The 27368-nt window shown below is 37.6% G+C and overlaps 2 protein-coding genes across 7 annotated transcripts; both read left to right on the plus strand.

Moving 5' to 3' along the window:
• The first annotated feature begins 2661 nt into the window (after positions 1-2661).
• LOC130726583 (uncharacterized) lies at positions 2662-7836 on the plus strand. 3 transcript variants are annotated; one of them, XR_009014912.1, is made up of 10 exons: positions 2662-2834; positions 2914-3046; positions 3790-3859; positions 4066-4138; positions 5101-5798; positions 5930-5973; positions 6048-6273; positions 6443-6509; positions 6601-6688; positions 7586-7836. XR_009014912.1 is itself a non-coding variant. In XM_057577886.1 (10 exons), the coding sequence occupies exons 5-9, from the start codon at positions 5135-5137 to the stop codon at positions 6649-6651; spliced, it is 1011 nt and encodes a 336-aa protein (XP_057433869.1). In that variant the 5' UTR covers positions 2664-2834; positions 2914-3046; positions 3790-3859; positions 4066-4138; positions 5101-5134; the 3' UTR covers positions 6652-6688; positions 7586-7836. The 3 variants fall into 3 exon arrangements, 2 of the variants coding, with proteins under 2 accessions (XP_057433869.1, XP_057433870.1); XM_057577886.1 differs by having other exon boundaries at positions 2664-2834; positions 6048-6232; XM_057577887.1 differs by lacking the exon at positions 4066-4138 and having other exon boundaries at positions 2664-2834; positions 6048-6232.
• Positions 7837-12457: 4621 nt separating this feature from the next.
• LOC130723909 (kinesin-like protein KIN-6) lies at positions 12458-18856 on the plus strand. 4 transcript variants are annotated; one of them, XM_057575053.1, is made up of 20 exons: positions 12459-12899; positions 12981-13165; positions 13813-13936; positions 14025-14119; positions 14552-14687; positions 15617-15682; positions 15829-15891; positions 15988-16038; positions 16152-16234; positions 16324-16456; positions 16842-16887; positions 16989-17107; positions 17185-17319; positions 17518-17624; positions 17698-17749; positions 17860-17966; positions 18035-18104; positions 18256-18335; positions 18414-18517; positions 18641-18856. In XM_057575053.1, exons 1-20 carry the CDS (start codon positions 12510-12512, stop codon positions 18658-18660), a joined length of 2166 nt encoding a protein of 721 aa, XP_057431036.1. In that variant the 5' UTR covers positions 12459-12509; the 3' UTR covers positions 18661-18856. The 4 variants fall into 4 exon arrangements, 2 of the variants coding, with proteins under 2 accessions (XP_057431036.1, XP_057431037.1); XM_057575054.1 differs by having other exon boundaries at positions 12460-12899; positions 16842-16884; XR_009014390.1 differs by lacking the exon at positions 18641-18856 and having other exon boundaries at positions 12458-12899; positions 17860-17943; positions 18414-18518.
• The last annotated feature ends 8512 nt before the right edge of the window (positions 18857-27368 follow it).

The following is a 27368-nucleotide window of genomic DNA, read 5'->3' on the forward strand; positions in this document are numbered from 1 at the left end:
TCCTTTCTACAAAATTCAAACCATTGAATTTGGGGTCAAAGACGCTCTGAAGAGCGCCGGAGTCGCTCCCGGGAACCGTGTCTCGAGAAGATTGAGGGGCAGGGCTGGCGGCAGCTATCAGGTTGGCAAGGGCGCCAGGAGTGTGAGTCGGGGGTAGAGGGATGTTGCTGGAAGACTTCTTGTCTTTTGAAGCCTTGGATAAGGCATCATTCAATGTTGTTTGCTTGGGGTCACTCCTGGAAGAACTGTCAGATTTTTGACGTTTGGGGTCGCGTTCATCAACCAAGGGTGACTTATTCTTCCTGTCACCCTTTGAATCTTTCTTTTCGTTCTTCCTTTGCCCCTTCGCAGCGTCGACCTGACTGGCGATCAGGGCCTGCATGCTATCAGCATTAACACCGCCCTTGGACTTGCCCATTTCAGCTGCAAATAAAAAAAAAAAGAGAAACAGAGAAGAAGGGGGTTAGTACCGGGCGATCGGAGAAAGCTCATTACAAGGCATGCATAATAAATCCAGACTTACAAAAAAATTGCGGAAGTTTCTCATCTCTGACGGCTTGAAGAAGGTCGGAACAGGAAATTTGAGGAAGGGTAAGAATGTAAAAGGCGACTTCTCTCTCTTCCTTGGTCAGCGCCTCAAGCACGACAGTAATGTCCCGCCGAGGATTCACGGTCCAGTGAAGAGGAAACAATGGGCGGTCTTTCTGATCAAGAATGAGGTTTGGAATGTCGGGCGAATGAACGATCTTGAAAAACTTTTTTTGCCAATGTTTGAAGTTACTTTTCAGGGGTTTGAAAATGGCCATGTTAGGGCGGGCTGATAAAGGAACAAAGGACACACAAGAAGGCTTGGCAATGCTAGTTTTATGGAAAAATAAAAATAAAGGGTAGGTGGGGACGACGTTTAGTTGTTCACACAACAATTCAAAACAACGAATGAAGCCCCAGGCGTTCGGTAGAAGTTGGCAAGGGGTGACATTCAGGAAGGTAAGGACGTCACAAATAAAACTGGAAAAAGGAAGTTTCATGAAAAGCTCGGTAAAAATATACCCATGAAGATAGAACCAGGCGGGCTCTCCGTTGGCTTCGTTAGGTTTGAGGGTTACGACTTCGCTGTCATCACAGGGGGCGACGTTCAGGGCTAGATCGTCATTATGCCCGGTTTCAGGGTTCACTCTGGTGAAACCTCGGGCGTTAAGACGATTGTTGTTCAACGCTTGAACACTGTTCCAAACGGAACGAAAGAGGCACTTGTCATCCATACACTTATCACTAGTGCGCCAACCTTCAGAAGTAGAAGGGTTATCGGTGGAAAGGTGAGAGGTTATAGAGGCCGTTCTGTCTTGGGCGGGTTCCGAAGAAGAGGGCGAGGTGTGGGACTCAGAATCAGAGTCAACCATAATAACCTTTTGGTTATTAGAAATTTTGTCATCAAGAGAAGGAGAACAAGAAAGGTTTTTGGCAAACATTTTGGAGAAACTTCAAAAAAGGGAGATGAATGGAAAAGAAAAACAAGAAGAAACAGTAAAGAGAAAAGAGAGGAACTGACCGAAGATAGGAGAAGTAATGGGAACGCAGCGAGCAATGGTGGTCGGAATATTGAAAGGTCACCGGAGTAGCAAGCGGCCGTCAAATGCAGAGAACTTCAACAAATGCAAGGGTTGAAAGTAAGGAGAAGTAAAAGAATGAAAAAATGAGGATTTGGGGTTTATATAGGGAAGCCAGGTAAGGAGAGAGAAGGAAAGTGGAAAAGACACGACCATTTTAAAACGTTTTCACAAATCGAGGCAATCCCTCGAATCCCGCGTGAAAAGACTACAGCAGTTGAAAGCTAATGATGGCAATTTTTCGGTAACAAAGTAACGGTAGAAGAAACGGCACGAGTCAAGCAATTTGGGCGACTAGGCGTGAACTTCATAAGACAAGTGGACTCCAAAAAGGGTGGTCTCTTGTCTTGTGGGCTAGGTCAGGCTAGGCGAGCTCACTACGGGAAAGGTGGCGGGGGAACATTTCTATCTTGATTAAGACATTTCAGTTCCAGAAAAACATGGAACTTCATGTCTTGTGGGCTTATGGGCCGGGCGGGTCGTTATAAGTCCACTGACCCGCCCGGTAAGGCCAGCAGGAAGGTGATTAGGACATGGACCCCAGCTTGAGGATGTGGGCCCGAGTTATTTTGTCTTATTATATTGTACACATGTATTTATCTTGTTCAACATAGGGATTTGGGCCCTGCATGTAAGGCCCAAATCCATGAACATTCTAGATAATGATCATTCCTACTATAAAAAGAATGTCTTCACCTTGTACTAGGGACCTTTTTCATCATTTATGATATTATTTCCTTATTTACGTATTACTTACCTCTTTTAGCTCTGCTAGGGTTTTTTAAGGGTACTTTATTACCATTGTCATACCTTAGACAAGAACAATTCTAAACACTTTTGACAAAAAAAAAACTATCATTCAGAGATAATATATTTTATATAAATTAGAACTGAAATAAAATAATTTTTTAATAAATAATTAGTACGTTCCTGAATGATAACTCAAGTCGCAATAGGAAAAAAAATACGTACTAATTGAAATTAAACAGGAACATAGTAATTTGTCTATGTTGTTGGTGTGTCTTGTTATAGAAGGCTAAAAACGTGACAACAATTGGAATGGGGTAGTTTGTCTCTATGTTGTGTTTTGTTGACATCCCACAAGTTTAGCATTAATTAATAAAAAAAGGAAAGTTTTGTGTAATTTTGCCGCTAAAAACTGTTTTGCGTTCTTCATCTCCACTACCCATCTCCATTTTCATCTCTACTCAGTGAAATCCTGTGCAGGTGTTGATTTGTTTGTTTCTCTCTCTTCTCATTGCAGATTTTTTTAGGGTTTTGAGATTTGAACGTCTTTTGTTTGCAGATCTGAGGGTTTTGATTGCGACTTGAAAAATGACCATTGTTCGGAAATGCGATTCGGTTCAAATCCAGCAGAGGAGTTTGCTTTGATCGGTGCATTGGCGAGTTCAACTTCGCTGTTATAGACATACCGAAAGGTTTGTTTCGTGCCTTTCTCCTTCTTTTCTTCTGGTGGCTTTTCAGCTCCTCGTGTTTGCCGTGAATGAAGGAACAACTTGGGTTTCGTTTCTTCAGCAAAGCATTGATGTTCTTGTTGTTTTCTGCTCCTCATTATATGCTAATAATTCATTTGTGCTTGATGTTGGGGTGAACGACCTTCATTTTGATGAAATTGAAAACTAAATGATTTGCATGTTGGCTTTTGATTCTTGGTAAAGTATATGAACGATTGTTTATGGAAAGCAAGCACAATTAATGGTTGCCTTTTGGAATGCCAAATACACTTAATTAGGAAACTATACGTTCTTGGGATATATAGTATTCAGAAATAGGATTGCACAAACCGAATTGCATAGCTGAGGAAGACAACTTGGGGTTTTAATTTGATCTTTTGAGAAAATGAGCTACGTGCATGATTTAATTTCGTTGATTTTATATATGGGGGTCAACCATGCTTCACTTACAAACTCTGCTTTTGTCATCCGAACTCTTGGTAATTATCTTTATAAGTTACTGATACTTAATTTGAAGAAAGCTTTTGTGTATTAGCTGAAAAAGATTTTGTAACCATACTATTATTTCTTTTGTTCTTATCCAATGCTGATGCAGTTAGAACTTACAAGTGGTTGGCACAATATTGGTTAGTCAATAAGGGCCCAGGGATCATACTATCTACTTGGGATTCTATTGTTCTTACCTTCTATTGCTCTATGCTATGTAGGTGTTGATTTTAAGATCAAGCTGCTCACGGTCCGTGGAAAGAGGTTGAAACTAGTTCTATATGGACACTGGTAATCTATAGTTAAATGTCCCCCTTCCGTTTCATGAAATTAGATCTTTTTATTGCCTGGCCTGGAATCATGGGAATTGGATGCAAACAAATACAATGAAATGTTCCGTACATGCTCATTCTGTTGAATCACTTATCCATTGACCTAAGTGACTTATTGAAATTTGAATAGTATGTTGAGGACTAATAAAATTACATCTATTGCAGCTGCACAAGAAAGGCTTAGATTTTAGAACGCTAACAAGTTCTTACTATAGAGGAGCACAGGGAATCATTCTTGGTATGCTAAAATGATTTTTGTTTTCTTTTTCTTTTTCTTTTTGTTCTAAGTTTGACTATGTAGTTTTTTTTTTCTTTTTGTTCTAAGTTTAACTATGTAGTTTCACAGTCCCAATCAGTTTGGTATTTTTGGTTATTGGATTGGTTTGGACTATTGTGGTTTTGATTAGAAGAGATATGAAGCTTGATGGAGTCTTGGGAAGAGGGTTTTTTCGTTATTTACATCAATTCTCTTCGTTCTTTTAGCAAGAGTTGGTGTTGATAACATTTTTCCTGATTTCTGTCTTAATTTTGAACTTTTAATGTAGTTCTGATGTAATTTACTAAAGATGCATAAACTCTAAAGCTTATGATTTCTTCTCACTCTTGTTTGTCGATTTATTAGTCCAGCCACCTCTGATTGCACACTGATGTCGGTTGGGAAAAAAGTATAGTATTAATTATGCCGATTGCACCTATATACTAATACAGTAGTTAATTATTACTAGTGATCTTCTATATAGTGATGTTTTTCTTTTTAACAGCTGTTCAATGAACAGTGTAATTGCAACTTTTCCTTTTCTGTGAACATACCATGTATACCCCTCTCGTACTGATCTTAGTGATGCTTTTCTTTTTAACTGCTGATGAATGAACAAGACTGCAACTTTTCCTTTACTATGAACATACTATGTATACCCCTCGTACCAATACCCATACCAAATACCGGAGCGTATGGCGGACCCGTTAACTATGGTTTGAAACTTACTTGTGTTGTCGATTTATGGGATGGGAAATATAGTTAGGAAGTTAATACATTGATGGAACCATAGTTTTTATGATGGATTTTGCTTGGATGTAACACTCATATTTAGTTCTTGTGTGAATTCTCTATGCTACTCTTTTGTGCTTGATTATCAAGGGCAGTGTGGATAATCATTAATTTAGGAGTAATTTATGGTTTAACTATTCTATTTGGTACAGTGATTCTTAATCTCAACCTCTTGCTAAGGAGATTATGGATGGTGATGCCGGAAGTTGGGCGGTGGAATTCATAAGGGGGCGAATTCCAAACAGCACTATACTGAGAGTATTGGTTCGCACCCTCGCTGTTGCTCCGAAGATGGACTCATCGTACTTCAAGACTATGATCCTTGGGATGCTTCAAGAGTGTTGTTGGAGTGTCTCAATTGAGGAATACATGCTTGAAATTATGGAAATCCTCGAACGAAGTCTTGATCACGAGGGTTCTCCCATCAGCGCTGCCTTTCGTGCCGCATATTGTACGGTGGCCGTGGAATGTACTCTTAAGTACCTTGAGGTAGATCTCTCTAGTCCTAAATACATTGACGCTGTTCAGAGAATATGGTCAGGAAGGGTTAGGCAGATGAGACCCTCTTCTGGTGGTGAAAGCCAATGCCCTTTGTTCTCTGAGGAGTTGGAAAGGTGGATGACAGAGATTGAGGCATCCCTGATAGACACATGTATCAGAGATCGGTTGGCAGCCTTAAAGAACACTAGAGTCGTGGCCATTCAAAAGCTCAAGATCTTTTTGGCAGAGTCCTGGGATAACTTTGACCCTTCCTTTCTTGAGCAGCTGGCAGGGGAGAATGATGTTTTTCTCTCCAATGTTGCTAAAGGGTGGTGCTTGCCTCCACAGGGTCAGAAAGAGCAACAGAAAGGTCATTTCTTATTTAGACTTTCTTTTTTTGTGGTAAATTATTTTCCTTTTGTAAACACACAACTTACATTGTTAATTGTTATAAGCACTTTTAAACTAAAATGAAAATTTCCTTCATTTTGTATTCAATAGAAACTGCTAATGTTGGTGACCGTTCTCCAACAACTGCTGATGAGGTAACCATGTCTGTAACTTGTTATTCTGATGGTTGATTTTAAATTAGTATAATACTTATTGATTTCTTTTGCAGTGGAAGAAGTTTGTGAATCGCTCCTGCAGTGGGACATCATATGGTACTCTGCTGCCTAGCCCTAAGATGAAGAAGGTTTCTCCTTTAAAGGAGTATGATGATTCCACAAATGTTATAAAAAAGAGAAGAATAACAAAAAGATGGAGTCAACTAGAAAAAGAGACTCTACTAGCTGGGGTAAACAAGTATGTGGCTGTTCTAACTAGTTCAACAGTAGTTTTGATTGGTAAGAGATTAAGTTTAACTAATGTTCAAACTAGTTCAACAAGTATGTGGTTGTTCTAGTTAGTTCAAGAAGCAGTAAACAAGTACTAATGTTCTAACTTGTCTGTTTAGTTTTGACTGATAAGAGAATATGCTTAATTTCTTTGTTTCTTTATGTTATCTTGTTTCAGATTTGGTGAAGGTAACTGGACATTCATTTTAAGTACTCACAAGGATGTGTTTAAAGGGAGAACTTCCGTAAGCCTATGGTTATTTTTCTGTTTGTGGTGTATATGTTACTTTTTTTAAACTTGTGTGCATTTGATGTCAATCAAATGATTTTTTTCAGGTCGATTTAAAGGATAAATGGCGAAACATGAATCTGCATACAGGCATTTGAACGAGACTTTGCCATGACCCGCCCTAAGAAGAAGAAGGTAATGTTAATCATTTCAATTTACTTTTGATCGGCGAAAAATTTCAAAGGATGAACATTCCTGAGGTATATTTGTAGGAGTTATGATACATACACACCTCCACCCATTTTCCACCTTTATTTTCTATCTATTTATCTCTCCTTTATCAATCAAATCACATATTACATCTTTATTTTCTCTCTCCTTTCTTCCCATCTCTCTCTTCTTCCACCTCTCCACACCTCAAAAAAATGAGGTGTGAAGATATAATTATTGATATTTGTAGTTAGGTTCATTCATGGTATTTATTTTAGCCCAATTATATCAATCATATTGAATAAAGAATTTGAGTTGGCTTAGTGTGAAGTTGTTGCTCAGTTTTATTTATGCTACTATATTGAACTTTGATTTGTCAATTTCCTTAAAATGAATTGATATTATTTGGTTTCTTTCTCTTCCTGGTGAGTATTTAAATTTAATGGCACCAGCTGTTGGAATATTACTATTAGGGAATATCTTAACACAAGACGATGTTAGGGACTATGCTTTTATCAGTTATTGATATTAGAGTAAATATGCTAACTTTTTGAAAATATTCAACTTAGTACCTTTATTTAATTTATCCAGCATCAGAGTAGGACAAGTTTGTGTCCAACTGTAGGTTAATCAAGGACTCTATTACTTCATTTGACTGATAACTATTGACATATAAGTTGTGGTACTTCGTGGGTGGGGTGTGTCAAGTGACAATATTTTGAGTATAGAATTTTCTATGTTGTGAGTTTACACCCTCTTGTTTTTCGCTAAATGGTATGTAGTTATTATTCTCTGTGGCATATTTCTTCAGTAAATTATTAATTATCACATACTCAATATTTTCATTGAAGCTGACAGCTATTCTTTTGTTTCTTTTTCAAGGGGTCTTGGTATCGAGCCAGATTGAGAAGGTAGATCTAATCCATTGTGGCTGGGGCAGATTAAGTGAAGTTTGAATTTGAGGACCTGTTATTTGTATTACGTTTTAGTTTACTTACTATAAGCTGCAACAAGCACCTCATAAATAATGAATAGCATATAAACCAATTTCAAGTTTTCCAACGGATCAATTCTATTGTTCCAAGGAAATAAAGCAACATAGTTATACGTAATCATTCCAACGGTTATAATCCTATACTTGGAATGAAATAATGGTAATCATAATTGGATTTAATTGATTTTATTATTATTTGATTTGCTGTTAACCATAATATTTGTCAATGGCAGTTGGGTATGTTGAAATCAAGGTTGTAAAGATCGGGATCCTACTTAGGTTCGAGAGGGGGGTGAAAAATCATAGATCGGAAGATTGGGATCGAACCATAAGATCCTATAAGAAATGAAAATATGTACTTAGTAAAATACACACATGTAGAAATTTACACATGATGAAAATAATCTGATTCACATGAAATTAATTTTGAAATTTATGATATACTTCCTAATTTCGTCTGAGTACCTCTTCTCATCTTTCCTTGCGCCACCGTGTGGAGAGGCTAATTTCGTGTCTAAATTCCTCGTCAACGACAATAGCCCTTGTCACCTTCCCTTGCGCCGCAGTGTGGAGAGGCTAATTTCATCTCTATATTCCTCATCAACGACAATATCTCTTCTCATCTTCCCTTGCGCTGACGTAGGGAGAGAATATGTTGAAGTCGACCTAGCGATGCTGAGAGAGTGAGGAGGAACAAAATAGTAATCGGGGAGAAGGTGATCTCATCATCGTCGTGACCAACGAAAGAGATGAGTTTGTCGTCGTTGAAACAGGGAGGGAGCAACAATCCGGATGGAGTCGGGTTGGGATCAAGGGATGGCACGAAACTAGGGAAATGGATGGGGAGCTTCACAACCATGGAGAAGATAATCAACTTCAGAAGATTTGAAACGGTGAGCCAAATCTTGGGATTGAGGGAAGGGGGAGAGTGGGTGGAGGAAGAGGGGTTCTGGTGGTGGAGGTAAATCAGAAACAGTAAGACATATCTTGCAATTGTACTTATTCATGAGGAACAATAAACAGGGGTCGACATGACCAACATCTGAAGAGGCCGTGAGAAACACGAATTGAAAGAGATGGAGAGAAAAATATTTTTGGAAAAACAGCTGATATCTTAATGAAATTAAGGAAAACATTTATGGTATTTGAAATTAAGGAAAATAATTATGGAAAAACTTTGAATGTCAACTTTAAATTTATTCAGTGATTTCGAAAAGATGAATCAGATTTGGGGCTAATCGTGTGGCCAATTTTACTGGCATATCGACATTTAATGCTTGAAATAGTCAAACAATCAAAAGAAATGTTTACTGGCCAATTAATGTCGACCAAATTTCAAATTGTTTGATTTATGTATTTACTTATTTATTGTTTAATGTCGACCAATAAAAAATTAAGGATTTGGACCAATGAGAAATAGACATGTGGAAATTCAATGAAAACATCCAATAAAAACATGACATGTGGAAATTAGAAAGCATTATGTCCCACTTTGGTGGATGGGTTTTATATATTATTAAGATAAACATAATAACAATAATAATTAAAACTATATTAACACTAAACGAGTCGTTTCAAAAAAGAACCTAACCTTCTCCGGGGCTCTGCATCGCCAGACCAGCTTCCACAGGCGTGACGGTGGCTGGTCAGTCTCTGTTACCAGCTTGTAGGCAGACGCAGCCGTGTAGCGTCCATCGTTTTCTCTATGCCACAATATCTTGTTCCGGCCCTCTGGAATCTGTGGAATCAAAACCCTGCTAATTTCCTGCTTAATCTCATCAGGCAATTGTGTATACAACTGATTAAATCGCCACGCACCATGATGCCTCAAATCTGCAACCCGCAAGCTAGTATCCGTAATATGGACAAAAGGAATATGTTGTGCTAACAACCCTGTGCCCAACCAGTTGCTGTACAATAGTGAAGAGTCCCCCGCTCCTAACCGGGGTCGAAATCCCAACACTACCGCATCTCTAGCCTTGAGGATTCCTCGCCAGATATACGACTCCCCATTCTTATGGTTCGCCTGTAATATTGAGTTCCCCTACAAGTATCTTCTTGCATAACCTTCACCCACAACGTGTCCTTCTCATGGAGTAAACTCTACACCATCTTCCCTAGCAAAGCCTGGTTATTCTGTCGTGCACACCGAAGACCTAAGCCACCCTTATCCCGCGGTTGCGTGATGTCTTCCTAAGCAACGAGGTTCCAACTCCGATTGTTATCACCCTTCGACCAGATATAATTGCGTACCATCCTATCCACATGATTGCACACCACTTTTGGGAGCCAAAGCGCTTGCATAGTGTATACCGGCAATGAAGTCAAAACTGATTTTGCCATACACAGCCGACCCGCCTTGTTGAGCAATTTGCCCTTCCACGACGCTAGCCTTGTATTCACTTTCTCTATGATGGGTGCAAATTGGGACCTCGTAACTCTCCCCTTTAGAAGAGGAATTCCCAAATATTTACCAAGGTTGCTGGCTTTACTCATTCTAGAAATGGAAGAGAGAACCCGTTGTTGTCCACTCGCCACATTCTTGGAACAAAACATGCGTGATTTGTCCAAGTTTACCCGCATTCCAGATGCCTCACAGAAAGCATTAAGAGTCTTAGAGATAACCTGAACTTGCTCCTGATTGGCTTGACAAAACAATAACACATCATCCGCAAAGAAAAGATGGGAAATGCATATCCCTTCCTTTGTAACACGGATTGGATGCTATCTTCCCTCTTCCACCAAACACTGAATTTCAATGGCAAGCCTCTCCATGCAAAGAACAAACAAATAAGGGGAGAGTGGATCGCCTTGCCTGAGCCCTCTTTGGGGAGTAAAGGACTCAAGCTTGGAACCGTTCCACAAGACCAAGAGATTAGAAGCTTGCACTCCCCACATAATCAGAGCCACTAGTTGAGGAGGGATCCCAAAATCATGTAGTGTCACCCGGAGGAAGTCCCAATCCACCCTATCATAAGCCTTCTCCAAATCAATCTTGAAAGCTACCAGACCGCCACCCTTGAATGAGTGTAGATGGTATGCATAACTTCCTGTGCTAGGATAATGTTGTCCCGTGTACCTCGTCCTGGGATGAAGCTCCCTTGTAGTGGTCCCACCAAATCTTTAAGCAAGGGCCGAAGACGATTCACTAGCACCTTTGTGATCACCTTATAAGCCACATTGCACAGGCTTATTGGCCTCAACTCCTTAAGGCGGCTAGGATTCTCCACCTCTGGGATAAGGACAAGCAAGATATCTAAAAGTGCTGGATCAGAGCGCCCCTCCTGGAATGCCTTAGCCACCATCTGATGCAAATCACCGCCGATAGTGTTCCAATATTTCTTATAAAAGAAAGCTTGAAACCCATCCGAACCTGGTGCTTTGAAAGAATGCATCGCCATGATCGCATGCCTGACCTCCTCCAAACGAACAGGTTCAATTAGTTTCCATCTCTCACTTTCTGGTATGGTAGGCGTCCTATTCTCCATGATAGCATTCCTTGTGACCTGTACATCATTAGAAAACAAGTTAATAAAAAATCTCCTTGCTTCCTCCTGAAGCACGCTAGGATCTGTGCACCAAGTTCCATCTTGGAGGAAAAAGCCATGAATTTTATTCCTCTTACGGCGAATGACTGTTTGGAGATAAAAAAATTGGTATTACGATCTCCAAACACCGCCCATGGCTCCATAGATTTTTGATACCCGAGAAGTTCCTCCTGAAGAAGGATATCATCATACTCCTTTTGAAGTCCCCTCTCCAATCTAGCCAATGATTCTGAGGAGCTCCGATCCAACTCCCTTTGGACACCTTGTAAGCGACTCTCCACACGCCATTTACGTTTTTGAATGCTTCTAAAAACCTCCTTGTTGAACTTTGTGGCAGCGCTTTGCATATTCGAGAGCTTCTCCTTAAGTGGTAGCCCATGTCCGCCCCAAGCCTGCTTTACCCCTTCCTCAAACGAAGGGTGTGTAAGCCCAGGCTGCTTGAAACCGCTGCTTGAAACCGAAAGGGACGGGGTTGCCTCTCACCTTGACGTGCCTCCAAGCGTACCAGAACTGGTGCATGATCAGAGTATACCCTAGTCAGATGTTCCACATACCCCTCCAAAAATAACACTCGCCATGCCATATCACCCAATGCCCTGTCAAGACGCTTTGCCAGTACACGTCTACCATTCACACGCCTCTCCCATGTAAACTTCGACCCGGTGAAGCCCAAATCTATGAGAGAGCACGTATCAAGCATTGCCAACATGGCCATTGCTCGTTCTTCATTGAAATCCCCACCCCATACCTCCGACAGAAATTTCATTGAAATCCCCCAAGACTAGCCAAGGGTTTGAACATGTTTGTCGAAAATTTGCGAGATACGACCATAGCTCCTGCCTGCGTGTAGAGTTTGGGCTACCATAAACTGTCGTACACACCCACGCAGCAAGCACGGTGACATGGAAGGTCCTAGTGATTGGAGCAAGTAGCCAAATCCCACCACTATGGCCAATCGCTTCAACCTCTTGAATAATTTCATAGCCTTGTTGCTGCCAGAAATTTCTAACCCGCTCAAATTTGCAATGTGTTTCACAAAGTGCAAAAAGAGAGGGCTGTAAGTTCGAACCAATTCCTTAGTTCTCCAATGACCTCACCCATGCAGCAAGCACAATTGAATAGCCTAATAATTTTTTATTTATAATAAAAAAATATAGAAATTATAACCCAATTGAATGATGAGTTATTTAACTCAAACTTTCTCATAGGTTAGTTAGACAACCCATAAACATTTAATGATAGCTTAATTACGACCACGACGACGATGGACGACCCTAACGCTTCCCCGCACACCGTGACTGGTCGGAACCCTCGCCGGGAAGCTTCAGACGAAGTCGCGCCTCTTCCTCACGAAGCACAAACACCGTCAACATCGCAAGAGAAGGAAAGCCTAAACGTATTTCTCAGGATCCGACCCATTCCCATTCTATCACAAGCTCTGCGAGCTAGACCTAAAGTGGCGCCGGCGTGGCCTAAGAAACCAATGAGGAAGAACATACCACGACCGAAGAAAAAGAGCACCGCCGTGTGCTTATCGGTTCAGGATTCCCAGTCGGTGACGCTATCAACTCCCTCGAGCCTGCAGGTATCGAAGCGAATAGAATCAGTGACTTATGGGGGTTTCTCTCACGTTTTTTCTTCCGATTCATCCCAGGTAATCGTAACACTATACAAACTCTCACACATTTTTCGTTATTCTTGGTTCCCCTAGCTAACAGTGAGATTGGGGTTTCAGTCTCTAGTGTATGATAGAATGGTGAGACCCATGGTGGATGAATTCCTTAAGGGTAGAAGTGGAATGCTGGCTGCTTTGGGGCCTAGCGGGTCAGGGAAGACACATACTGTGTTTGGAACCCCAAGGGATCCTGGAATGGTTCCTCTTGCCCTCCGCCATATTTTCAACGAGACTGAGCCTTCAAGGTATGTTGTGCATAGGACAAGAAGTTGACCCTTAAAACATGTAATTCCACTTTTGTCTTTATTGTTATGTTCCATAACTATTTAAAATGAAACAAGTAGTTTTATATCATCCAAACCTTTAATTTTTCAGTGATTATAACTGTAAGCTTAAGTTAAGCTTTCTGCAAAGGTATTCAGTGCTACTGTGCTAGTAATATGTAGTATGAGTTATATTTTGTTATTAACGGTAACCAAACACAACATTTTCAGCGTTGGAAATTGAAGTTTATCTAGTGCATGTTTGGATACGCGGTAGAAAACCACCGTAAGATCACAGTGGATAGAAGCAACTTTCTTTACCTTTTGTGGCTGTGTGATAAATGACTTTATTATGGTTTTTCACCGTGTATCCAAACATGACCATAATTAATCAAATATGCCGGTATGCATATCCGTAAAGGCATAAAGAGATTGTAGGATCGAAAAAATAAGTGACGATGATGAGACGAGGGAACACTCAATTCATAACACACACTAATTCGAAAAAATATATGACGATGACGTTGATCACAGTTACATCAACTTTTGAAAATCTTTTGCAACTATGCTTAAACATTTATGTTGTGTACTTGAATAAAATGTCAATTTCGTCATGGCGCAACTTGCAGGTCATACTACTTATCAATATTTGAGATATATACTGAACGAGGTAAAACAGAGAAGCTACTTGATTTATTTCCGAATGGCAATGAACTAAGCATGCACCAATCCACTGTAAACGGCCTGCAAGAGGTTATAGCTGTTCATCTCCTCAGATGTATATATTATGTAATGTGGTTTGTGATAATCATTATTATATTTATTGGGGTTGTGTGAACAGGTTCTCATCTCTAATGCTGAACAGGCAGATTCCTTAATAACAAAAGCAATGTTGAAACGAGCAACTGCAATGACAAACACCAACAGTCAGTCCAGGTAGGGTGTAAAACAGGAACATTATGTTTCACTCTCCTCTTGAAAATATCTTTGATAATAGAATTAGGTTGTTGTAGTATGCACTGGGTTTGGAGGAGGCTTGTGCCACAATGGAAACCTCCGTGGCAATTTTTAAGCTATGCTTTAATTTGTAATACGTTATCTTGGGTTAGCATTCTATATTGTAGTCACTTTGCTTCTCACAGAGATTCGATTTCATCCAAAATGGACAAGAAAGAAAGGGAAAGAAAGAAGAAAAATATTGACCATGAAGTGCATCTCTGGATATTTTGAATAAATGTACCGAAATAGTTGCTAGTTCAGTTAATTTTTTATAGGAGGGATTACAAGTTTCTTATAGAAATCGTGATTTTTTAGTAACTTTCTCTAAGATTATACAATCAATCATTTGATATCTTCTTCTACTCACAGCCGCTCACAGTGCATCATTAGCATTCATGATGTTCCCCAAAAATGTAAAGGAGTTGTCAATTCTAAGTCAAATGGTGCTGTTTTGACTATCATAGATCTTGCTGGATCTGAACGAGAAAAAAGAACAGGGAATCAGGTTCTTTCTATTTTTCCCACACTTTATGAGCATGTAGGCTTGATTTTGAGCTTTTTGCTTGATGAACTTTAGGATATAGTGTAAATATTATCTCTTAAATGTGGTATCACTTTCCTTCTTTGTTGTGCTTTGTAAAACAGACAAATTCATCTTCGTTAGCTAAAACTTCTTACATAACTATATGGGCCAACATATACTATGAGCAGTTATTTTATTACATAAATCAGAAATTATTAATTTATTATTGATGTGTATTGAGGGACAGCACAGGTGTGTTTGATGTATATTGAGGGACAGCACAAGAAAAATAGCTTACTAGCTTAGTACAAGTAGTTGAGTTGCGTTACAACTTTTTGATTTGTTTGCTGTTTTGTGCTCGAAGCACGACAGAAGTAATTTGAGGGAGAGAAGGGGTTGAAAGGATGGAGGAGGTGAGTTAAGTGAGAAAAGGGGACTCAGGGAAGAGATAGAAAAAGTTTGATCTTTATGGCTTTTGGATGATGAAGTGTGTAAGACAGGAAGTTGTCTTTTGATTTATTAAATATTAAATTTTAAGACTTTTGTCTGTTATTATAACTTCAATTTTTGGGCCCTTTGTCCTGTGTCCTTTTTATATCAAACATTGAACAGTTACGTTTGTTTTGTTTAGTCCTTTCTAAGTAACCTAGGCCTTCACTAATGATTCGAGTACATTTCTTAAAGGTCTCTGGATAACGTATCGTAAACTTTATAGGTGATTAGGAGAATTATGTACAAGTTTTTATAACCTGGACTGCATTATTTCTTGGGTCTCAAATGCAAGATTGATTACAGTTTGCATATGAGGTTAACTGATGGATGCGATGGATCCATTCAAACGGATAAAGTTTGCTTGTTATTGTAAATATTTTGCATCTAGCCTCATCCCAACTTTCTTTGCAATGTTGTAGGGGACAAGATTGCTTGAAAGCAATTTTATCAACAACACATTAATGGTGTTTGGCTTATGTTTAAGAGTATGTAGGCTTTACTTCTAATTATGAACCTACGTCATTGTACAATTGATCTTACCCTGCCATCATCAGTTGAGAAATTTTTTATTTATTTTTATCTTCTGTCTTTACCTTCCCTCATACTTTGTGTATGGCCTTTTGGATTACAGTCCTTGTTGGAGCACCAGAAAAATCCAAAAAAGCCGTTGCAGAAGCACTTCCAAAGCTCTATGGTAATGTTTAAGCTATCATGCTTGTATTTTTATCTCTTCTAAGAATTAGTTTTTGGACGATAACTTGGAATTTGCCTTTTTCTTGCCCTACTACAGTTGACTAGGTATTTACGAGATTATTTGGAGGTCAGGAAGCGGATGGCATTGGTATGTAGATATTAGTTTCAAACTTCATTTTCTCCGAACTGATTGGAGTCACTCCAAACATATTAATCATGCCAATACCTTATGATGACTTTTATTTTTTGCTGTGTACATAGATTTTAACAGCAAAGTCAGGAGAGGACGATTATCTTGATACATCTTACCTACTGAGACAAAGTTCTCCATATATGGAAATCAGGTGAAATTCTTCATTTTCATTGCTTAATCTAACTTGAATTTCATATTTATCCCAGATTGGTTCTAAGTATCTCTGTTAATTTTTGTTAGGTATAATGTAGTTGAAGCACCAAATATGGTTCCCAGTAAAAGGCATTACCAAGCTTCCATAATGGATAACGTGGATCCATCACCTTCTTCAGAACAAAAGAGAGTTAGAGTTGTTAGTCAACATACTGTGCAGGTTCACTCTTGCTTCCTTTCTTGGCTCCTCATTTTTTAAATTAGAGATATTTTATAGCCACAGAACTGTATCAAATGTTTTGTAGATATGTTCTATTGCTGATATGCCAATTGGTGTATGAATAAATAGCATTAAGATCTATAAAGATGGCAATGGCATTAGTATTGACCAAAATGATGATATGCCACTTGGTGCATTCTTTACTCTTGCAAAGTTGTACTTTAGTATGATCAAAATGATGTTCATATTCAGCTTTATTTGTATGAAAGTGATTTTGCATGTGTGCTGAACCATTTTAACTCTGGATTTGGTTAATTTAATAAATCTGTTTTCTCCTTTCAAGTCCACTTAATAATCCATTGTAGTCTCATTTTGTCTTCTACAGAATGAAAAAAAAGATGTTGAAGAATGCAACACTTATAAGGAAGGTAGTAGTATAGTTATCTATTCTGCTTTTTCACTTTTTCACTTTTTTGTTTGTTTGTTTTCTTTATCAATATTTGAACATTTGAACAATGAACATGTATGACAGATGCTTCAACCGTATGCAAGTTAGATGCATGTGATGACAGTGAGAGATGCCATACTATTTTTAAAAATTTTGCAAAAGTCATTTGGAGTTGTTTGAAGCAAAACAACTCCAAATTAAAGGTAATGTGAGGTTATTTGCTCAAAGTACATGGAGTTAATTTTAATATGAATAATTTTTTTTTACTCTTCATAATCAGGCTGTAGAAAGAGAGTATGAAAAGGTCAAAGAAAGCCTCCAGGCTGTAGAAAAAGAGTATGAAAAGGTCAAAGAAAGCCTCGAGGATGAAAAGAAAAAGAACATAGAGCTGGAAAACCGGTTGATCGAATTGAAGGTTAGTTGGGGTAGTTAAATTGATAGAACCTGTTTCTGGTACTCCTACTTTCTTTTGTCATATAGTTATTTCTTGGTTGTGGGTTTAATATGATGTTCTTATGTGAATTTTGCATTCAATAGATTAAAATAAAACTGTTATGCGAGCTTTTGATTGCAATCTTATTATTCATGTTATTTAGTTGTCCCTTTATTTCAGAAAACAATGCATACAAAGTCATCATCTGATAATATACTTGACCAGTTAGATGAACTTACTCTTGTCACTTCCTGTATAGAAGAAGTAGATCCAGATTCTGAAAAATGGTTAGCCTCGACCCATAATTTTCCACGTTCAACTTGTTTCTCTTAACTTACATATATGCTTGTTACTTTATAGGGAAGTCTCAATCTCTTCATCTTCAAAACCAGAGCATAATGAAGCTTCGAAGGTGGATATTCGCATGTGAATTTTGCATTCAATAGATTAAAATAAAACCGTTATGCGAGCTTTTGATTGCAATCTTGTTATTCATGTTATTTAGTTGTCCCTTCATTTCAGAAAACAATGCATGCAAAGTCATCATCTGATAATATACTTGACCAGTTAGATGAACTTACGCTTGGCACTTCCTGTATAGAAGAAGTAGATCCAGATTCTGAAAAATGGTTAGCCTCGACCCATAATTTTCCACGTTCAACTTGTTTCTCTTACATATATGCTTGTTACTTTATAGGGAAGTCTCAATCTCTTCATCTTCAAAACCAGAGCATAATGAAGCTTCGAAGGTGGATACTGCGACTAGTGTGAGTTACTTTTTAACTTACTCGTTAGACCAGATATTGTGTCTTAATTGGAATCAAATCTTTCCATGTTCTCAGTTTTTTCAATAATGCATTTTCATTTGGTTAGTTCTTTCTGTTAATTTTCCATGTTCTTTCTATGAGATACCTATAGGATCCTGTTCTTCAGCTAAGAAGACCAACCAAAAAATGGTCTGAAGTGGAGGTAGCCACGTTTCTAAGTGCGGTGGAGAAGTAGGTTCTCATCTGCTTTTACATTGTTATTCTATTTTTTAATACTTTTTTTAATATTTGATTTCATTCTCTTGTTAGGTTTGGACCAGGACAATGGAAACTGATTGAAAACTTTCATAAAAGTACATTTAAAGACAGAACAAACAAAGATTTGAAGGATAAGTGGCGAAATCTAACCAAATGTATGTATTTTTTACCTTTTAAAGTAGAATCTTCACTGATATACTTGACAATGATATCATGTTTAAATTGTTTGCTTAAATCTTTTAGGATGAAACATTATAATGAAATCCTTCATACTGCAGGTAGGAAGAAAAAAGCGTGAGAGGTTCCCACTACGATAGTGTGAACGAAGGATCATACAAGGTCTTGTAAATTTTTTCTCTTTCAGTATATATACAACTTTTTACTGTTGATAAATGTAACCACAAATGTCATCTTTGTATGCGCACTTCCCACTCAAATTGTGAAAGTTTTAAAGCTTAAATATTAAGAAGCCTTTCTCTTTCTCTTCCTCCCAATTTGTGTTTCACTTTTATTTTGTTCCGCTGGTATAAGTTCTAACAGACTTCATCATTTGGAATCTGTTATAGCTGCACAAATTCATGCCATCTTTGTATGCGCACTTCCCACTCAAATTGTGGGAACATCAAAAGCCATTGATCACATTCATAGTGGGATGAGGTACAACATAACTAGAATTGAACTATTTTCACAAGAACAAAAAATACAAACAATTACTAATGAATTCTTCAATTTATTACTATTTTTTTTACCACATCATATGCAACTTACGTCTTAATTTATAGAGTGTTGAGTTGAAGGAGTCACATACGACTGCTTAAACTTTTAGGTGCTTGAACCATCCTTTTTTAAACCTGAAAGTAAAATTACATGTATAATTACATTCATTACATAAGCATTTACCTCCAATTGTTAATAGTAAGAGTTTCTACCTCTTCTTTTCGTTTTCTAGATATTTTGCTTGCTGACACAATAGTTTTTATTCCATCCACGGAGACATCACCGACAACCTAAAATAAAATAGAAAAAGAGTTGCCACATTACTCAATAGGAACCGAATAACAATGTCAATGTTCAAAAAAATTAAAACGCTAGGTACTTCATCATTTAAACTTTCAACATCAACCTCTTCTGGTGATTCACCTCCATCAGCAGATTCAAAAAATGTTGGACATGTCCTAATTGTGTGTCCTCTACAGCGGCATTTTGAACAAAGTCTCTTACTGCCTTTCTTCTTACAGGGCGCCCCTTTAGTCTTAACCATAACTAGATCACCAACAAAAGTCACAACACCTGAACTGTTTGATTTAACGCGCTAACACTTCTGAAATTCCACAACAAGCTTGTAAATTTCATCCATCACTTGGGAAAAATATTCACGTTCTCACACGCCACCTTACTCAAGAGGTTGCATGCAGCAGATAACGCACCTCTACGCAACCTTGACAATCTTTGTGAATCAAGATCATCCGTGTAATTTTTGCATATCATCAACTTTTGCTGACTTAGTCCACCTCTTACCGATCAAACTATCAGGAATTTCATTAGCATCTCACTCTTCATAGCAGCAATGATGTGACAGCAAGGAATGCCACTATATTCAAACTTACCACAGTCACAAAAATATTTTGATTGGCTCAAATCAACAATAATTACATACTCATGTCTTCTATTGGAAAATTTAGTCATCTTAAACTTTACAATGCCACCCACCACCGACCTTTCAACATTTAATCTACCGACTTCTTCAATCTGAGCTATTACTTCCTTGAACTTCTTTTGTGTAAGTACTTTTGCAAATCCAACTTCAATCTAAATAAGATGAGTTGTCAATACAGGATCTGAGTACCATGATTTAAAATCAGACTTCAATTCACTGAGTCTGTACTCTTTCACAACCCTCTCAAAATTGTGCAAAAAATCACTAAGACTATTTTTTGTCTGCACATACATCTTGATAAATGAGTTTACCCCATTCACATATTGATGTGGTCCTTATGCCAGCAACGAATTTGTCCCGCAGAAATGCACTTGCTCACATGGACTTCATATCATACATGTTCTTCATCTAACTATTTTCCGATAGACCATATTTTTCAACGATCTTAGCCCACTCTAATTCAGACCTGTCATGTGAGAAATTTCCATAGATCAAGATCTGAAAATCTTCCACAAACTTAGAATTCTTCAATTTTTTTACTGCATTTTGTTGGATGTGCCAACCACATAGCATGTGTGTTCAGTTAGGAAATTTAATCCTAATAGCTTCCCTCATAGAGACATCTCCATATGTAATAATAGCTTTAGGATGTTTGTTAAACATTGCTTCAGAAAAGCAGTCCAAAACCCACTTGTAGGTGTCTATCGTCTTATCCAAAACTAACGCACAAGCAAATAGAATAGTTACTCCATGATGGTTATACCCACAGAAAATCACCAAAGGCTTGTTTTCCTCCTATATGAGCTATCAAAGGCAATAACATCTCCAAGAGCATGATAAGAGCAGGAGAGAAATACTCATCCTACTCACTCAGTCACTCCATCTCATTAAAACAACTTATCTAGATTTCCATCACATGTTTCAATGTATTTGTAGAAAAAAAAGGGATCATTTTCAGTCTTACCGTGAAAATATGATAAAGCGGCAACTCCATCTCCATTATATATTCTGCTCTTCTTTTGCTTGTCAACGTGATTGTGCAGGCCCTATTTCAAGAAGCCCAATAAATCATGCCCACCTTTCTGACCATCATCAACCCTATTATGTGACATGTCCTAACACCATGTAATTTCATGTTATCAATTTGGGCCTTGTCAGCATCACTCATTGATAAGTGCGAAATTTACTCAATTTTTCATGTTGATTTTAGCACTTATCCCTTCTAAATGCAAAAAAACTCTCTAATTATCCTTCAATAGGTTAGAATAGTAGATAATTACTTTTTATATAGATAATATAGTAAATATGATTTTGATAAGTATTAAATCCTTTATTTTTGTTTGTAGTAGAAAGATCAAAGAGATCCAAGCAAAGGAAGATCATAGACCAAATTGAAGATTTTAGCTTAAGCCAAGAAATTCTGGCTTAAGCTAAAGAAGAGAATGTAGAGTTGGCTAATTTGAGGAATGCTGGCTTAAGCCAAATCATGGATGGCTTAAACCCAAAGATTCATGAGATCGAAGCACATACGCTAGGTATGATGATTGAGATTTTGGCTCAAGCCATATCTATTTGTGCTTAAGCCAAAAATAGTTACCTAGCCTTGAAGGAACATTTTGGCTTAAGCCAGAAGTGGTTGAGCTTAAGCCTAAAAGTTGCATAAATTTATTATAAAAGCCACGTTCCGATCTATTTTCGGAGGTAGAGACCCATTCACGAAAATCAGAGAAAAAAACACAAATCCATCACTTGGGGAAAGGGAGTACTCAAAGAAGATCATCAAGGAAGAGCTAGGAGGCTATAGAGAAAGCTTTGGAGCTGAGTTCATCACCGGGGGACCGTCTCAGATTCAGTTTTTCATTGTTCTTCTTCTCTTTTATGATTGTAAAGCCATCCATGGAAATGAATGACTAATTTCTCATTTGATGGGATTGGAACTAGTTCTTTCGATGCTCGTCTAATCTATTTGATTTCCTTTCATACAAAATGTATGTTTCTATGTTAAAGAATCGATGGTTTTCTCTTATGTTTCCTGTTATATCTAAGGTTGATCCCCTTGGGTATTTTGATTGATTCAAACTTGTGTAGGGAACTCGCACGTTCTTGAGTCCGAACTAGAGTTAATCATATGTTTCTTTCCATGATTCAATGATTTTTACCTTGTGCGTCATGCTTGTTTTGGATTGATCACCTAGAACATGAATATAGATTTAATAGGATGGTAAAAACTACCTATTTAAATATGAACTAGGTATAATAATTCTAAGGTCTAGGGATAGGTGTTGAAAGGTTTTTACCACACGTACTCTGGAATCCCTTTCAAGATTCAATTGTAGTATAACATAGGGTTTTGCGGTATCCGCATGGAATTGGTAATACTAGTCGTTCAATAGTTTTAGTAACTTAAGTAATGGGGTTTCATAAGATTTTGAGAGGATTTTTATAACAAACTGAAAATAAAAACAAAGAAAACAAATATAGAAAACAACAAGATAGAGAAACTGCTAGGATTAGATTTCATTGATAAGATCTTCTGTATCCTATAGATTCAAATACATATCAAGCCTATGCATATGATTCATCAACACGAGTTCAACCCTACATCATCGATCTATCGCATGAGTGGATAACAATAACTCTCTAATCCTAAACATTGATTTCTCACATGATTAAGAAAGAAAGTTATCATGAAGTTTAGGTGTTCAACGACTAACATAACTAACTCTATCTCTAGCAATTAGGACTATTAGGTGATTAACTCTATTTCAGACTCAAAACGATATAGCTCTCGCTCTCATGTCGAATCAAGCAATATGTTCTAGGTGCACAAACTAAAACATAACATGAAGAACAAGAGAAAATCACTAAATCATAAGCAAATGAACATGATAGTATATCAGCTGAATCAAATATAACACATAAAGATTTATCAACTACACCTAACCCCAACAAGAGAGATTAGTTATCCATTTCCATGGATAACTTTACAAACTTGGAAAAGAAACGAGAAGAACCGAAGACTCTCTGATGTCTCGCCGTCGAATCCGGCACCCAAGCCTCCTCTCCAAGTGATCCTAGCTTTCTCCCCCGTTCCCAAGGTTTGGAAGTGGAGAGAAATGAAGAAAAGATGGAAAAATTCGAACTTCCCCTGTTCTGTCCTGTTTCTGGCCATTTATAGACTTTCTGCCGCCTTATTTTCGTTCGAGCGAGATTTAATTTCGCTCGAGCCAGTAGCTTTCTTCATGTGTGAGTTTCCTGCACCGCCACAACTCGCTTGAGCGAAATATCATCTCGCTTGAGCGAGATCTTCCCTGGAATTTGGCTTGAGCGAGTTCTTTGCTCTAAAATGGATTTCTTCACGCTTTTGTTTATTTTCTTCAATGAAATCTTGATGTATTCTCTTTAATATCCATCCTACATCAAAAATAGAGATTAGACTCTAAATTCAACATAAAATCTACAATAAATATAATTATTTACTAAACTACACAGTTGAGGGTTAAATTAATATGAATTACACACTTTTATCATAGATAAGTGCCCAAAATAATATGGAAAACTAGGTAAATTTGGTACTTATCAATAGGGTTAAATCATTAGTCTATTCAAGCATCCATGCTTAATGCTAATCACTATTGTTAATCAATCAAGAGATTAAAGGTTAATATAGCTGAGTTGAGTATCTTCTTTGTCGGAGGACTGGGTAGTAAGATAAGAAATGGTGGGAGAAATTGCATAGAAAGATATTTGTATGTGAATCAATAGAATACATAGAGGTCAAATAATGGAACTCTAATCTTAAAAAAATTATCTACCTTGGTGAATCCAACTCGTTTATCTTATTTATTTATGTTTTTATTTTCTTAAACATACAATAAATCTCTTTTGTAAACCATCATTTAAGTGTGTTAAATATTTAACGACATAAGTATTACACCTCCCTAGGGATACGACAAAACCCTTTACTATACTACAATTGAGTCTTGAGAGATTCGAAAATAGAGTGGTAAAAAAAATCTTTCAACACACATCTTTCCAGAGGGAAGAATTGTGATCAACATGAAAACGTATTCTGACTGGACAACTAACTCGGGTGATGGACTTTGTGATGACAGGAATTTATATGGTCTTTTTCCCTTTATTTTCTTGAATTTTCTTTAGGTTTTCTTATCTTTTTAGTTCTTAATTAGAGTCTTTAGTTATATTTAAATCTTTTAGTATTTTAAAGTCATCATTTGCATTATAGTCCCTTTTCAGTCTTTTATTCTACATTTAGTCCTTAGGATGAGTCTTTTTGCATTTTAGTCATTGGTCTTGCATGTTAGAGGAATTGAGGGCAAGAATGGAATTGGAGAAATTCTAACATATGTTGAATATATAATCTAAACTCTTATCACTTCATGTGCATTTTTTAATGTTTTGTTGTTATAAGATAGACTTTATGGTTCATTTATGCTTTGTTTGGTCGTGGAGAGTTAGAGTAGAGAGAGATGAGAGGAAGAGAGATAGATGGAGGGTGGGAGAACTAACCTTTTTTGGTGTGAGAGAGAGAGGAGGGAGGAGAGAGGGGAATTTTGAGGTGGGACTCTCTCAAATTTGGAGAGAAAAAGAACAGTAACCGTAGTGACTCTCTTTTTTTATTTTATTTTTTCGTTACAGGAATTTAGTGGCGGTTTAAAATCGCCACTATTTGCACCTGACAACAAACTTTTTACTTTTTGTATTTAAAATTGATTTTGTTAATCCAAAGTCAACTTTTTTCTCTCTCTTCCACATCATTATTTCTCATCTCTCTCTTCTTTATCTCTACCATACCAAACAACCCAATAAATCCACTCTATCTCTCACCTATTTCTCTCTACTCAACTTCTCTCTTCTCTACTCTCTCTACTATATCTCTCTTTTCACAACCAAACATAGTGTTAGTGTGCAACTCTACATTTATTGCTCATGAAGGGATGTGTTGGAATCTTTTGGAAAAGGAAAGACAAAGGTTGATGAAGGGAAAAAGGCTTAAGGGAGGTTTCTGGAGTTAGCATTGAATAGAATGAAGGTACATGAAGGCTAATGATGATCCTTAATTGCATTGAAGGCAAAATCTTAAGCTGCTGAAAGTTCAAGAGTTGTTTAGTGTGTGATATGTTTCTCATAGAACATCTATGTGTTTCTCATATTTGACGATCCGACTGGTCAAATTGAAGATCTATGTGTTTTGATTAACATATCAAATTTCAGCTCTACCTGACGGCTAACGAAGCCACACATGCTATTTTACAAAAATATGTCGGAGTTGTCAGTGTATGCACGCATGTGCGTGCCAGAAGTGCACGCACATGCGTGCAGAGTCAGTAGCATGGAAAATATGCACCCATATGCGTGCCAATAGTGCACTCACATGCGTAGGTCATCAGTTTTCTGCTATAAATCTCACACTTTGTAATCTTAGTGGATATGAGATCTTACGACTGAACAAATAACTTGTGTAAGGTGTTTTAGACCTTCACTAAGGCTTCTTGTCAGGTTAGGAATTATGTTTTCCTTAGTCATGTTTGACTAAGTTTTCTTTTAGGATTTGGGATGTGAATCCCTAACTTGTTTATGTTTTAGTTTCTGAGTTTATATGGAATAAGGTTTTCATCTATGAGTTCATGTTCCCTTCTTCAATATTTGCTTGAGTGCACACAAGTTGTTTTACTTATTCTTTGCACAAATGGAAGTTTGGTTTAGAATAGGGGACCTGGGATGAGACTTATTAGAGCACTTGAACCTTAGTAAAAAGGGTGAGGTCTAGTAGTAATAGAGATGGGATAGGGCTTATTAGAGCACTTGCACCCTAAAATGAACTTAATCTTCAACTAGATTACTCATAGGTGATGAGGAATCAGACTAGTTAGGCTATTTGACTTGAAGAATCAACACTTAGAGAATTAGGCTAGATCAACAATAGAATGAATTCCATTTTGTATTCCATATACTCTCATTTCTCTCAAAACATAACTTGTTTTGGTGAAGCTAACCTAAGTGCTAGCTATTGACATAATTTCTTCTTCAATTTAGCAAACTAAGTTCTCAACCAACCAATCAAATTATTATTTGTCTTTCCTTTTCTCTACTCTAAATAACTCTTGATCTTGTGAATTGGTACTTCCCTAATCCTTGTGGTTCGAAAATCTTTTATATTACTTCCATCGATCCGTCCACTTGCGGAATTCATATCACTTCGCCTCCTTGACATGGTCATCCCTATTCACATGTTTGCTATCTCTCACCCTCTTTATTACATACCAATTGACGGCTTACAATATTACCATTCACATCAGGATAAACATCATCTTTCCTTGACACAAATCCTAAGCATTGTGCATACTTTTCATAAAAATCAATAGTATCTTCCTCAAAAATAAATTCAAGAGCTCTTATATCATCAGCTGTCAAATCTGTTATCTTTTTAAATCCTTCACCAGCATCATCATCATTTGTGGGTAGCCTGAGTAATTAGGCACCATACTCATTCTTCCAATGAATATTTTTTCACCAATATTAGTTCCTGTTAACACAGTGGCACCAATAACATTCGGCAAAAGATCATTAACTATGAGGCGAGTTCCATTGCATAACCCAGCCGACTGGTCTATATTTCTCAATAACATTATTGGAGCCCCTTTCTTCAAACTCAACTTGTGATTTGGAATTCCAGAGCACTTTATATCATTTAAAAACTCAGAAGTAAACCACTCAGAGTGTATCTCTGAATCCGCATCAGACCTGCAAGCTGTATCTGAACTGAAGTACTCTTTTGGTTTACCAGGAATTAAGTTTAGGATAAAATCATCCATCATCTGAACTGATTCAAGAGTCGAACATAATATGCATCTTTCTTCAAAAAACTTGTAATCCTTCATGTTAGTCAAGAGATTTGGATATGCAAAATTAACCAAATCACGAATAGGATTATCACATGGCTCAACTAACAGATCAGTAGGTATGTCTACATTAGCTTCTCCACTCTCATCTGATTCAAATTCACCATTGCCAATCTAAAGAATCCAATCAGCAAATGCCTTTATATCGGCAGCAAGCTCCGGGGATCCAGCAGTTCTTAATCTCATATTTGCAGTTAACTTCAACACCTTACAGTGCTTCCATAATTGAGATGAATTGATGGTAGATTTAACAATATCTTGTCTTGACCCTTTCGGGATAACAGGAAGAATCTGCCTAAAGTCACCTCCAAGCACTACCACTTTGCCACCAAATGGTTTTTCTGCGTTGCTTTCATCCTGTACTCTCATCAAATCCCTCAATGTTCTGTCCAGGGCTTCAAAACAAAACTTGTTCAACATGGGCGC

This window comes from Lotus japonicus, chromosome 6 (assembly GCF_012489685.1).
Source record: "Lotus japonicus ecotype B-129 chromosome 6, LjGifu_v1.2".
Taxonomy (NCBI): Eukaryota; Viridiplantae; Streptophyta; class Magnoliopsida; order Fabales; family Fabaceae; genus Lotus; species Lotus japonicus.

Coding starts and splice junctions, on each gene's coding strand:
- LOC130723909 (XM_057575053.1), top strand. CDS start 12,510: ATGGACGACCCTAACGCTTCCCCGCACACCGTGACTGGTCGGAACCCT. Junction 16,457..16,841: donor TTAGTCAACATACTGTGCAG/GTTCACTCTTGC, acceptor TGTCTTCTACAG/AATGAAAAAAAAGATGTTGA. Junction 18,518..18,640: donor GTGGCGAAATCTAACCAAAT/GTATGTATTTTT, acceptor TTCATACTGCAG/GTAGGAAGAAAAAAGCGTGA.
- LOC130726583 (XM_057577886.1), top strand. CDS start 5,135: ATGGATGGTGATGCCGGAAGTTGGGCGGTGGAATTCATAAGGGGGCGA. Junction 5,799..5,929: donor TCAGAAAGAGCAACAGAAAG/GTCATTTCTTAT, acceptor TGTATTCAATAG/AAACTGCTAATGTTGGTGAC. Junction 6,510..6,600: donor TGTTTAAAGGGAGAACTTCC/GTAAGCCTATGG, acceptor GATTTTTTTCAG/GTCGATTTAAAGGATAAATG.